A 13,475-nucleotide genomic window follows, 5' to 3' on the forward strand; every position below is an offset into this window, starting at 1 on the left:
ATTGAAAAACGATTGAAGAGATTGTAATATATCATCGTTTTTTAATTTTTCAAACTTTTCATAAAATTTCTATTTTAAATATATATATTTTCTTTGTACATTTATTTTTTATATATTCTTTATATAGAACTAAAAAATATATATAGAACTAAAAATTTATATTAAAAATTTATATTATAAATGAAAATATAAACTAAAATTACGAACTTTATACTCTAACTCAGACGCAAAACAACAATATTTAATTTGCAAATAGCAATTTTCAAAGTCATTTCATAAAATATCAAAGAAAAAAAATATTATACCGATTTTTTTTTCATATAAAGTTATCTTTGTTTCAATGTACTACGATATACCATCTTATTAATCTATATTAATTATCTTATTATCTACATTAATAAATTATTAATATAAATATTATTGAAAAATAATTTTCAATAAAATATTTGTGAATATAATTAAAACAAAATTCTTTTTCATTTATTCTTATTACATTTAATTAATTGAATTCTTTCATTTAAAAAATAAAACTGATTGTTGAATTAAAATTTATAATATAATATAATATAATATAATATAATATAATATAATATAATATAATATAATATAATATAATATAATATAATATAATATAATATAATATAATATAATATAATATAATATAATATAATATAATATAATATAATATAATATAATATAATATAATATAATATAATATAATATAATATAATATAATATAATATAATATAATATAATATAATGTAATATAATATAATATAATATAATATAATATAATATAATGTAATATAATATAATATAATATAATATAATATAATATAATATAATATAATATAATATAATATAATATAATATAATATAATATAATATAATATAATATAATATAATATAATATAATATAATATAATATAATATAATATAATATAAAATATAATATAATATAATGTAATATAATGTAATATAATGTAATATAATGTAATATAATATAATGTGATATAATGTGATATAATGTAATATAATGTCATATAATGTGATATAATGTAATATAATGTGATATAATGTGATATAATGTGATATAATGTGATATAATGTAATATAATGTAATATAATTAACAGAATCATACAACATAGGTAATGAAAACATATTGCTATTTTTTAATATACAAAAATCTTAATTTGTGCTTATATAATTTTTAATTTTAGAAGAATCTCTGTTTTCTATTTAATTATTTGATATAATAATATTATAAAGTATATGTAATATATTTTAAACTTGAGGCAATTCTATACATATACATTGATTTTTTTTTAATAGGATAAATTATTTAAACAACAGTTTTACTTTTAATAGATACACAGTCATACTTAGTGTCATTGAGCTGATCTTATTACATCTAATTGGATTTTAATCTATTTCATATATGTATTTATACAAATGTAATATAGACAGAATATATCGGCGAGAAATGTCTTATTATAATATAAACTACTTATATAAACACAGGCGATTGTTAAAAAAAATTCTATGAACATATTGAAAACATATTGCTTATATATATGTAAATGACATAAAAGGAGAAATTCATATAAAAAAAATATTTTACATATTTATATACTTAAACATTACCATATTAATTAAGATTATATATAATCTTAATTAATTAAGATAATTATTATTAATAATAATTAATTATTAATAGTAAATTTATAATAAATTTATAATCAAAGAAAAATTTTTTCAATTGTTTAGGAAAATATTTTGATATAATATATAAATATTAATAAATCTGAAAATTAGAACACTTTTCTGGCATCATAAAGTATCGTATGATATATGTAAAAAAACAATACAAATAATTATTAAATTAAATATTTCAAATTAAATATTCAAAATTTTTGATAATTCATTATTAATATTAAAAATAATTTTAAAAATTATTTCTATATATTTTTGTATTATAAACATATACAATAATTCTAATAATATAACAAAATATTTAATAAAAAAGAAATGCGAAAAAATATATTCTTAAAAAATAAATAGTTAAATAATAACAAATTAAAGATTTTCATATATAAAATATATTCTCTCTCTCTCTCTCTCTCTCTCTCTCTCTCTCTCTCTCTCTCTCTCTCTCTCTCTCTCTCTCTCTCTCTCTATCTATCTATCTATCTATCTATCTATCTATCTATCTATCTATCTATCTATCTATCTATCTATCTATCTATCTATTTATCTATTTATTTATCTATCTATCTATTTATTTATTTTTATCTTATATATATATATATATATATATATAAATTTAAACATTGTTGCATTATGATCATAGAAATAACATTATGTTATACATTATTGCATATAAACCAAAAAAAAATATTAAAAATAAGATTTTATTGTATTTTATCTAATTATTCAAAAACTGACGCTTAAATGCTTATTTGGCAATAATTATAATAATTAATATCAAGCATTTCTCCCTTTATGTCTTCAAGCAAATCTATATGTTGCACATACATATAATGATAATTGAATGACAAGATGAATGAATTTATAAAGAAATAGAGACAATACAAAAAATAAACATAATCACAGCTGAATTGGCAGGCAAATGGACAAATACAGGCTTATTATTAAACAGGTTTGCTCGACATATGTTTTTTACTTTTTTAATATATCATTTTATGTTATTTGGTCAATATATTTCAATAGCCTGCTAAGCCCATTTCATTGACAAATTCATTCTTAAACGTAATCATTAGTTCCAGGACTCGTTAAAGGTTCCTGAGCCTATTAAAATTAAATAAAAAAATTATACAAAATATAAATTTATCAAAGTTTGATAAATTAATAAATAAAATTATAAATAATGATATATATAATTTTTTAACGAAATAATATATTACACACAGTAATTACCTCTTCTCCAACTGTAGCAGTAGGAAGTGGAAACCTATTTTTTTCAAGACTAAATTGATCTTCTGTGGTTTTTCTGTACACAGGATTATCAAAATTCATACTCGTTACGTTACGATGAAGATAGTGCCTATAACATAATACTGCTACTAATGCGAGAAGTAATAATCCTAAGGATGTCACACCTATCACTATGCCAGCAACTAAACCAGGATCTGTTGATTCAGATGTTAGACCATCTTCCTCATTTCCATCTATTGAATGTATCGAATCTAGAATAAATTATTTAATGAAATAAGAGAAACGAAGATATATATAATACTATACATATAAGTAATTTAAAAAAAAACTATAATTATAAAAACTTTTATTATATATATATGTATATAAAATTATTTTTAAGAATTTTAATAATTTAGAAAATTTACATATATCTCACATAATAAATGAATTATATTATTGTTATATACGATTATTAACATTAAATCAAAATCAAAACTTTTAGATCAAATATAATAAAACTGTATGTAAAAGAAAATTCGTGCAAATATACTTACCAATAGTCGTAGTTGTGTTGAAAAGTTCAAGTCTCTTGAATGGTTTATTAATTTCTTGTGTTGTAGGTGCTACAGTTGTACTTACTGAATATTCCATATTCATGCAACATCGATGCAAAATAATTATAATAAATAATAACATAAGAAACATAAAATATAAATATAATAATTATATGATTTAAAAATTAAAAAAAGAATATTAAAATGCAATTCAATAACAAAAAAAAATTTTAAATGCTGCTATTTTATTAACATTATGCATGCTTTCTATTAACATTATATATTTATATTTAAAGCATTGAATTCTTTTATTATAATATAGCATGCAATATTCTAATTTTGATTTTTTTTTTAATTGATTTCAATCAATAAATGCATATTAAATTAATGCATATAATTTATTTAAAAAATAATTAACATCATAAGCCATTTTACCTTTTTCCACGCACATTAAACCATCAGATAATAATTTTAGACCATCTGGACAAGCACAACTAAGAAGAGGTGATTTAGAATTAATTCTTGGTGCTGGTAAGCATAAATGACTACAATGGCCATTTACCGCCTGACACTGATTCATTCCATCTGGCTGTCTATATGGATGATACACATGAACAACCATTGGATATTTAAGAGCTCGAAGTGACATAACAGCTTCAACTGATTGACCAGTGAATTTATTTGCTTTAAATATTGCTTCCTTGTCCCAGTCGGTCCAATAAACATAATCCTCAAATGTTGTAATACTGAAAGGATGTCTCAATACTTCGGGAGAATACAGAACTGTTCGTATACCTGTGCCATCATAATTACATGATCCAATTATATACAATTTCGCATCTACCCAATATATTTTTTTGCCAATTAAGTCCAGAGTCAATCCATTAGGCCACTGTACATCATTATCAACTATCACCTATAAATAAGTATTTTGTAATTTTATTTTTAAATCAGTAATTCTTAAATCAATAATTATTCTAAAATTAATTATATCAAAATTGAAGAAAAAATGAATTTTTCTCAATGAATTATTCATAATGAAAATTATCCATAAATTTTTTTATCTATTAATACTTTTTATTAATTAATATTAGTTATTATTACCTTAATAGCTTATTCACAATTTCTTTATTTATTAATATTCTTTATTTATATTAATCATATTATTTTAATAATTTTAAGTTTGAAAAATTATTTTATTGGAACAAACATGTAAAGTTAAAAATATATTTTTGATAAAATAAAAATATTATTAACCATTTAATATATTAATTCTTCAGATTATAATTCTGATTAAAATTGTTAAAAAGAAACTTTGCTTTTTAAGAAAATCATCTTAATAATAAATTCATTCTTTCCATTAATTTTAATATATATATCTACCGTTCGATGAGATCCATCCATGCCCGCTTTTTCGATACGAGCTTCGTCACTCCAATCAGTCCAAAACATCCAACCCTCCAATGGATTCAAAGCTATTGCTCTTGGTTCTTGTATATGATCTTGAATCAAAGTTTTTCTCATATTGCCTTCGAAATTAGCTAATTCTATGGTATTTTTTTTAGAATCAGTCCAATAGATATGACTATATATCCAATCAACAGCTAATCCATCTGATGTTGTCAAACCATCATCAATTACAACTGTACGCTCATTTCCTTCATCTATTGGAGCTCTAGACAACAAAATATAATAAGAAATATGTATGAAACAAAAATAGAAAGAATTGAAAAACTCTAAAAATATCCATCAGGATTGCTTACTTATAGATTTTTTTTTCACTACTATCACTCCAGAAGATCATACCGGTACGAAAAACGAAATCCAAGGCTGCTGCCATTTTCGTATCTTTCACTATACTTGTCATCTCCAGACGATCCAATGCTACTTTTCTTATATCATGTCTTCTGGTAAAAAGAAGACTAGCATGACCTTCTGCTGCCTTACAACGTGTATGATTGCTAGGATCCTTAAGATAACCCGCGGCACAGCTACATTTAAAACTGCCTTTTTCGTTCATACAGAATTGAGAACAAGTACCTGGTTCTAAACATTCATCTATGTCTAAAATGAAAAATATTTATATACATAATATTTCTATTATTTTATTAAAATGTTATTATTATAGAAATATTTATTAATTTTAGAAATGGAAAACATTTATTAATCATTCATTATATTAATCATTAGTTTTTATAGTCATATGTAGACTATATTTTTTAATAAATTAAATAATTATATATGCAAACAAATTAATAATTAATAAAAATGATTTATATCAATATAATATATATAATTTTAGTAATAATAAGGATAGTATTAAAAATATTTTACCATCACAAGTACGATTATCAATTAATCTATATCCTATACTGCAATCGCATCGAAAACCAATAGGCAAGTCGATGCAAATTTGCGAACATCCGCCATTGTTTTTTAAGCACTCATTTATACCACAAAGCTTTTCGTTTTCGTCTTCCCAACCGATACAATCGCGATTCTTATTACATACACTGGAAAGAGAAATACATGATCCTTCGCTACATTCGAATTGTGTCGACGGATCGCAACCAATAGCTTTGGTCGTGCAATTTTTCTCATCGCTACCATCTGCACATTCTATTTTACCGTTGCAATATAAATGACCTGAAAAATGTTTAAATTTAAATAATTAATATTTAATATTAATATTTAAATTTGATATAATTTTATATATATTTTTAATATATTATAAATAAATGATATTCAATGATATTTAATAAAATTTAATTTTTTGATGCAGATATTGTATAAATTTATATTTTGATGATTTTTTTCTTTAATTGGATTCTTTTTCAGAAAATTGGATCATTTACCAATTATATAATATATTTTATGTTACCAATTATATCTATATATCTGAATGTTGAAAAAAATTTATTCGATTTATTATTTCATATAGAATCATTCTTTCCACAATTATATCATCATCCACAAAATACTCTATATTTAATTATATTTAATATTTAACTATATGAAATATATAATTTAATATAATTAATAATTAATATAATATAATTAATTAAATAATTTATATTACATTATATATTAATTATATATTATACTATATTTATATAAATAATTTATATTATTGAAATTATTTTACATGTAATACAAAAATTGTTATATATTTTATATTATATAGAATATTATTATTATAATATTCTCAAAACTTTTTATATATATTTTAAATTATAATTTATTAACATTTTACTAAAGAGTAATAATTTTTTCAGGATACACTATATTAATATAATATTCAGAAATTATATTTATATTTATATGACGAAATATTATTGTACAATTATTGAAAACAATTATTGAAAAACAAATAAATTGTTACTCTTCGTTTTTAAGTGGTTTTTTGTCGATTTTTTATATGATCCATCATAAAAATATTTATATAATTTAAATGCATCATTCCAATAAAAAAAAAAATAATGATTAAAATAATGATTAGAACAATAACTTGATTGAACAAATTATAACAAAATTATAACAAAAGTTATGGAATCCGAACTTAATATAAAAATTTTTATAACAGAGATAACAGATACGTTATTAAATCATATTAATTCAAATATCTCAATATTTAGTATCTCAATGAATACAATTCAATAAATCAGAAAATAGATTATATCATTTTAATACTTCTGTAATACTGTAATACTGAAAATATTAATAAAAGAAAAAGTATTAATAAAAGAAATTCTATCTGCAATTAAAAAAATTTCAAACAAAAAAAATAAAAAATTATAAAAAATTTTTAAAAAAGTAATAAAAAGTTTTAAAAAATTAAAATGGAAAATAGTTAATATATCTTCTGGTAAAAATTTTCAGATTTTGCAATATAAGAAAATGATGATATTCCTGGAGAAAAAGATAAATATTAAATGCATGGAATATAGCACTACGAGCACTACAAAATAAAATGATTGGATTCAATGTTTGATTTGTAAAAAGAGTGTAGAAAAGTTTGATTTTGAAATATATTAACAATTTTTTAAATATTTATATGTAAATAATATGAAAATATTTTATGCAAAAAAAAATTTTTCGTTTTATTAAACTTAAAACATATATTTTCTATTTGAGCCATTACATTCTAAAACAAGATATTATTTCACTGATATCTTACATACATTCTATGTAAGATAATCTTAATATAGAATAATTCAATTATATATTTTAAATTATATATATTTTTTTTAAATTTTTGATTATTTTTTCTCTTTTTCTTGTTTTTTAATTAATATTATAAATTTATATGTATTTACGTTTGCAAATATATTTTTTTGTATATCAGTTAAATTTTTGCTGTACTATGATTTTAAGAAAGATTATCTCACTTGGATTTATTTTATAAAATAAAATATAGATACATTTTAAATAAAATATATTTTATTCTACATAAATATAATAATAATTGAAGTTTAATTTATAGAAGCATTAATTTTTTATTTATTTTATTATCTATCATTATTTTTAATAAGTAGAATCAAAAAATATAAATTTAATTTTAAAAATTCATGATGAATGATATATATGTTTAAATATAATAAATAATATAAATATATAAATATAATATAATTCATGATCTAAGCTTATCTTATGAATATTTCATACTCATAATAAATAAGGTTTTATATTAATTTAATCTAATTTTCAAATTTAATTAATAATTATTTTAATTGAAATAATTAATTAATTAATAATTATATTTTCAACAAATAAATTTAATCAATTAATTAATTATATATTAATTATATATATATATATATACATATATATATATGTTAAAATATTTATTAAATTAAACATTTATTAAATCATTCGTAATCTCAAAGAAATTCTGAATAAATAAATATTTATTTAACTTCCGATTCATTTCATTCTAATGTGATGAAATGAAAATAATAATAAAAATAGATAAAACAAATTAAATTTGCTTTTTTAAAATGAATTTCATCTTATTTAATTATTAAGTATATATATATATATATATATTTTTTTTATGTAGATTTTAAAAATATTTTGAAAAATCCTTAATATAACATCAAAGAAATAAAAGACATTTTTCAATATATAATGCACAAAACATTATAACGCATAAAAATGTATACAACAATATATAATACATAAAAATGTCTTATTTTATGATTCAAAAAAAAAAATTAAATTAAGAATTAGAAAAGAATATTCTCTAAATTTATTCAATTTATTTATTTGGAATCATTTGAATTGAAAAAAGTTCAAAATTTGAAAAAAAAGTGAAAAATTCAATAACATTGCTTAAAATTATTCATTTTCAATCAATAAAATTTCTGCAAATAAGTTTGAAGAATTTAAATACTGAAAAATTTTATAAAGAATTCGAGAGAGTTGAAAAAAAAATGCAAAATATTGATTTATGATAAATGAGAAAGTATGAGAAAGTAACGATATTAAATTACAATACATTATAATATATAATAAATTATATATTATATACAATACACAATAATATAATAAATAAATTCTGAAAACATAACAATAAATAGATATTTAATATATAATAAGAATAAAAACTTTTTATTTTACTCTTTTATTAATCTGTAAGTTATAATGATTTCCTAAATAAGATTTTTATTTATTTAATTGTTTTTTTTTAATGCTCCGAATTTACATATTTGATATATTTATAGAATTATATAGAATTACAGAACAGAATTTTACATTACAGAAAATTTTGATTAAATTTTTTTTTAAGTTACCTGATATACAATTACGAATATGCTGACATTGAAATTGATCTGGTCTACATGTAAAATTGTGGCACACTTTAGGCAATTCATCAGCTCCATTAGGACAATCCTTTTCCCTGTCGCACACCCAGCTTTCGTGTATGCACGAAAAATCATCGCCACAATCAAACTCTCCTTTTTTATTGCAATGAACATGGCGTTCTCCATTTGCATACTAAAAAGATTTCACACTAAAGATTGCATACTAAAAAGAAAGTAAATTTTTTATTTTATGTAATTTTTTACATTTTATGAATAGCTTCTTTTTTCAGTTTTATTATTATATTTTTATTATTATTATTATTTTATTCTTTATTATTATTTATAAATTCTCTGATATAAAAAATCGATATAGAAAATTATAAAAACTATAAAAACAATTATAAGAATTAATAAATGCAAAAGGAAATATTGTTTTCATATAAGATTACAATGATTTTTTTTCAGTTTCGAAATATTTAAACAATAGTTGAAATAAAAAGAAATTTAATTATTAAAAAATTAATTAATTAAAAAAAATGAATATAATTTCATAAATACATTAAATATAATTGTATTATATACATTAAATAAAAAAATATCAAGGATAAAATTATTCTATGCAAATTATTGAAATTTTTATATTAAAAAGTAACCAATATTAAATTCAGTGTCTTTATTTTATTTTTTTTTTCACTTATTATTTATTTATTATATTATATATCATATATTATTCGATTATAATAATTAATGAATATAAAAAATTTAATTGTAAAAATTAATTGATAAAATTAAAAACAAATATAATCTCAGAAATACACTAATATCAATAAAGATGAGATTATATGAATTTATATGAATTTTTGAAATTTTCAAATCTTGTTCAATTTAAATATTAAAATCTTACATTAATTTTTAGATATTTCTATTTATATCATGTTATGATTCGAATGAAAAAAAAATATATATAAAAAAAAAAAATTGAAAGTTTAAACAATTATCCGGAAAATGTAGCTTCAAATTACAAAATAGAAAAAAATTTTCTTTTATTACGAAAAATTAATATAGCATCATAATTTGTTTAATATTAAATTTATAAAATGTTATTTATGTATTTAAGCAAAGATACATTCATCATAAATACAAAATTTTATATCTTTTGGTAATAATAAAAAAATACAAATGAAAAGATTTAAAATTAAAAAATTTTTTTATATTGTTTTTATTATTCAGGAATTAAAAATGAATAAATAAAATTTTACTAGTTATAATATACAAATATATACAGAATGTTAATATATTTGTGGGACATACTTTGAATAATCGATTCCATCAAATATAAAATTGATTACAAAAATATCGTTTAAAATTTTATTATAATTTTATAAATTTACTAGATAAAGCGATGCGAAAATAAAATATGACATAGCGGACACAAAATGATCTTTCTCCGTTTTGCTTTATCTAATACAAATTTAATTAGTTATAATTTAATAAATATTTATTTACCAATATTTTTTTGTATATCAATTTTTATATTTCTTTTAATTTTGAATCTTGTTGTATAAGTTATATGTATAAGTTTATATGATTCATATTCATTTTGTATTATTCATTTTTTGTATTTGCTTATGATTTGGTATCACTGGACGCGATTACTGTTTTGATTTTGTATTCTCTTTTTTCCTTTTTGACCGCTATGCGACGCAATATAATGAACTCAGTATAATAGAACAAAGGCATTGGTACCAATCCATATCTATATATAGATAATATAGTCTTATTTCTTTTATTAAATAAATTCTTTTTTACTGTATACTCTTTATTATTAATCAAATCATTCCACAATCTATTTTCTAATAAGTTATGGGTCTAAAATTATATATTATTTAGGTGTTATCGTGTTGTGAATTTGATAAAATAATGAAAAATATACTGCTGTGAAATTTTGTGATTCAGTGTAAAAGTATGTTTTGTTAAAATTAAAAATTAAAAATAAAATAAAAATAGTTAAAACAAAACTATATTATATTCATTGTTTTAGTGGACAAAATTATCAGCTACGGAAACGCAAATGTAAATGAAAATTTACATAATGAAGAATAAACTAAAAATGTATATCAATGATTCAATTCTAGATATGAAAATGAAGTGGATGCTGCATCATGGATTCAAAAAGATACTGAAGCTCAAGTTTTTCTGATGAAGGATCTTAAATCAAGTAAGGCATTTATCGAATTATTTTACTATAGCATAAATGGGCAAAATTATACAAAATATATATATATATATATATATATATATATATACTGAGAAAAATGATCAATATTTTTAGATCAATTTATAAATGCAAAAATGAATTCGCAAACCACATTTTAAAAATAGTTTATAGTTTAGACACAACGATTTAAAGATATAGATCTGAAACAAAAAGATCCTGTTCTTATTACAAAAATTCTATTAACAAAAAAATATAATAATGTTTGCATAACTATGATATATTGTATCACAAGCGGAATAGAATAATTAGCAGATTACTTAATAACGAAGAAATGTTATTAAAGATGCAAGACAATCCTGTGAAGGAATAGAAAAAGCCTATGCGAAAGGACATTGAAAGAATTATATTTCTCATGATTTCTGTGGTTCTGATATAAATAAAAATAAAAAATAACATGTCATTTTTATAGAAAACCTGGATATTGAGCTTATGATTATACATTGAAAAAGGCATGTGGAAAAGGATAATCCTTGGTAGTTTAAAAGAATGAAAAAGAAAACAAAAATATTAAATATTCTGATTCTGCTGTTTAACATAGAATACATTTCTCAAATGAAAAATAAAAAATGATGAACTTAGTTTACCGACTCAAATGCTACAAAACACATGTCTTTCAGGAAAAAAATCAAAAATATAAAAATTTATCTAGAAAATAAATATTCACATAATACGTTGTATGTTAAAAGTAGAGGCAATAAATTGAATTAGTAAATATTGAAATATATGCAAGATCATACAATCAGTGGAATTTTATTTATATTATATATATCGAAATTAAAGAATTTGTTATCAATTAGATGTACTTCTGGAAAAGTGAGAGTTATTTTGGAAGATAATGAACAAAATATATATTTTTATAAAAACAATTAATTGTCAAAAAAGATAAACTTAATAACAGATTATATAAATTATAATAGATTATATAAACAATAAACGGCAAAAGCAAATATATTGATGAATTATACCAAATTTTGTGGAAAAAGTAAATATATTGATACCAAAACAGTGACATAAAAAATTAAAACATATATATATATATAAATTTTAAAACGTTATGTTACACATAGTAAATTTGAATGTACAAAATTTAAAGATCGATGATATAATAAAAGATATCTTTTATGAAGGATATTTATATGCCAAACAACACTCAATCTTTTCTAAAAAGATAATCTGCTAATGTCAAAATGTAAAAGAACTATTTCATGCCAACCTAATAAAATGAGCTAATTATTGGATCTTATTATTTTTTATTATTGAAGGACGATTATGCTATGTTTATTTCTTAAAACAGAATTTGTAATTATTTGAAATAATTTTATGCTAATATATACACGGATGGATACAATATAAAAAGATTCAAAATTGATTGAAAAAAAAAATTTTATAATAAATTCAAAAATTATTTACTTTTGAAAAACACTGAGACAATAATACTATGTACACCAAAACAAATTTATCGAGAAATAGAATAGATCAATTGTAGATAAATTAGTTTACATTGAAAAAAGTAATCTGTATTTATGGGTTAAGACTATGCAACAACTATAACTATTTATGTTAAAATTGAACATTTGCGAAAATATTAGAAAGATAAACGCTGTATGAAAAATAATATGGTGATAAATCATTTGTGTAGCATCTTTACGAATTTTCAGAAATGATTATTATACTTATGTATGAAAAGATTAAAGAAGTAAATGATAGATTCAAAAAAATATTTGATAATAGATAATAGCATAGCAAAAGAAACAACATCGATTATTTGATTTTGTTAAAGAAATTTTATATTCGTAGAGATGTTTTTTTAATGAAAAATTTAAATGAACCTACAGAAATAATTAAATTTAATAAGATTGATAACGAGATAGATAAAATAAATGAACAGCGTATAATGAGAT

General features: G+C 19.4%; 1 protein-coding gene across 15 annotated transcripts in view; it reads right to left on the reverse strand.

Moving 5' to 3' along the window:
- Nucleotides 1-2,661: 2,661 nt before the first annotated feature.
- The window catches only part of LOC108001366 (low-density lipoprotein receptor), an 80,359-nt gene continuing 69,545 nt past the window's right edge, over nucleotides 2,662-13,475 (reverse strand). For 11 of the 15 annotated variants that reach the window (XM_062075607.1, XM_062075602.1, XM_062075612.1 and 8 more), the window contains 8 exons: nucleotides 9,285-9,489; nucleotides 5,827-6,138; nucleotides 5,256-5,556; nucleotides 4,876-5,167; nucleotides 3,928-4,408; nucleotides 3,493-3,576; nucleotides 2,939-3,207; nucleotides 2,662-2,809 (listed from right to left, as the gene is read on the reverse strand). In XM_062075607.1, the coding sequence (XP_061931591.1) occupies nucleotides 2,765-2,809; nucleotides 2,939-3,207; nucleotides 3,493-3,576; nucleotides 3,928-4,408; nucleotides 4,876-5,167; nucleotides 5,256-5,556; nucleotides 5,827-6,138; nucleotides 9,285-9,489 (1,989 nt within the window). In that variant the 3' untranslated portion in view covers nucleotides 2,662-2,764. The remainder of the gene's footprint in view (nucleotides 2,810-2,938; nucleotides 3,208-3,492; nucleotides 3,577-3,927; nucleotides 4,409-4,875; nucleotides 5,168-5,255; nucleotides 5,557-5,826; nucleotides 6,139-9,284; nucleotides 9,490-13,475) is intronic. The other 4 variants (XM_062075609.1, XM_062075605.1, XM_062075617.1 and 1 more) reach the window with 1 other exon arrangement.

Source organism: Apis cerana, linkage group LG5, assembly GCF_029169275.1.
Source record: "Apis cerana isolate GH-2021 linkage group LG5, AcerK_1.0, whole genome shotgun sequence".
NCBI classification, from domain to species: Eukaryota; Metazoa; Arthropoda; class Insecta; order Hymenoptera; family Apidae; genus Apis; species Apis cerana.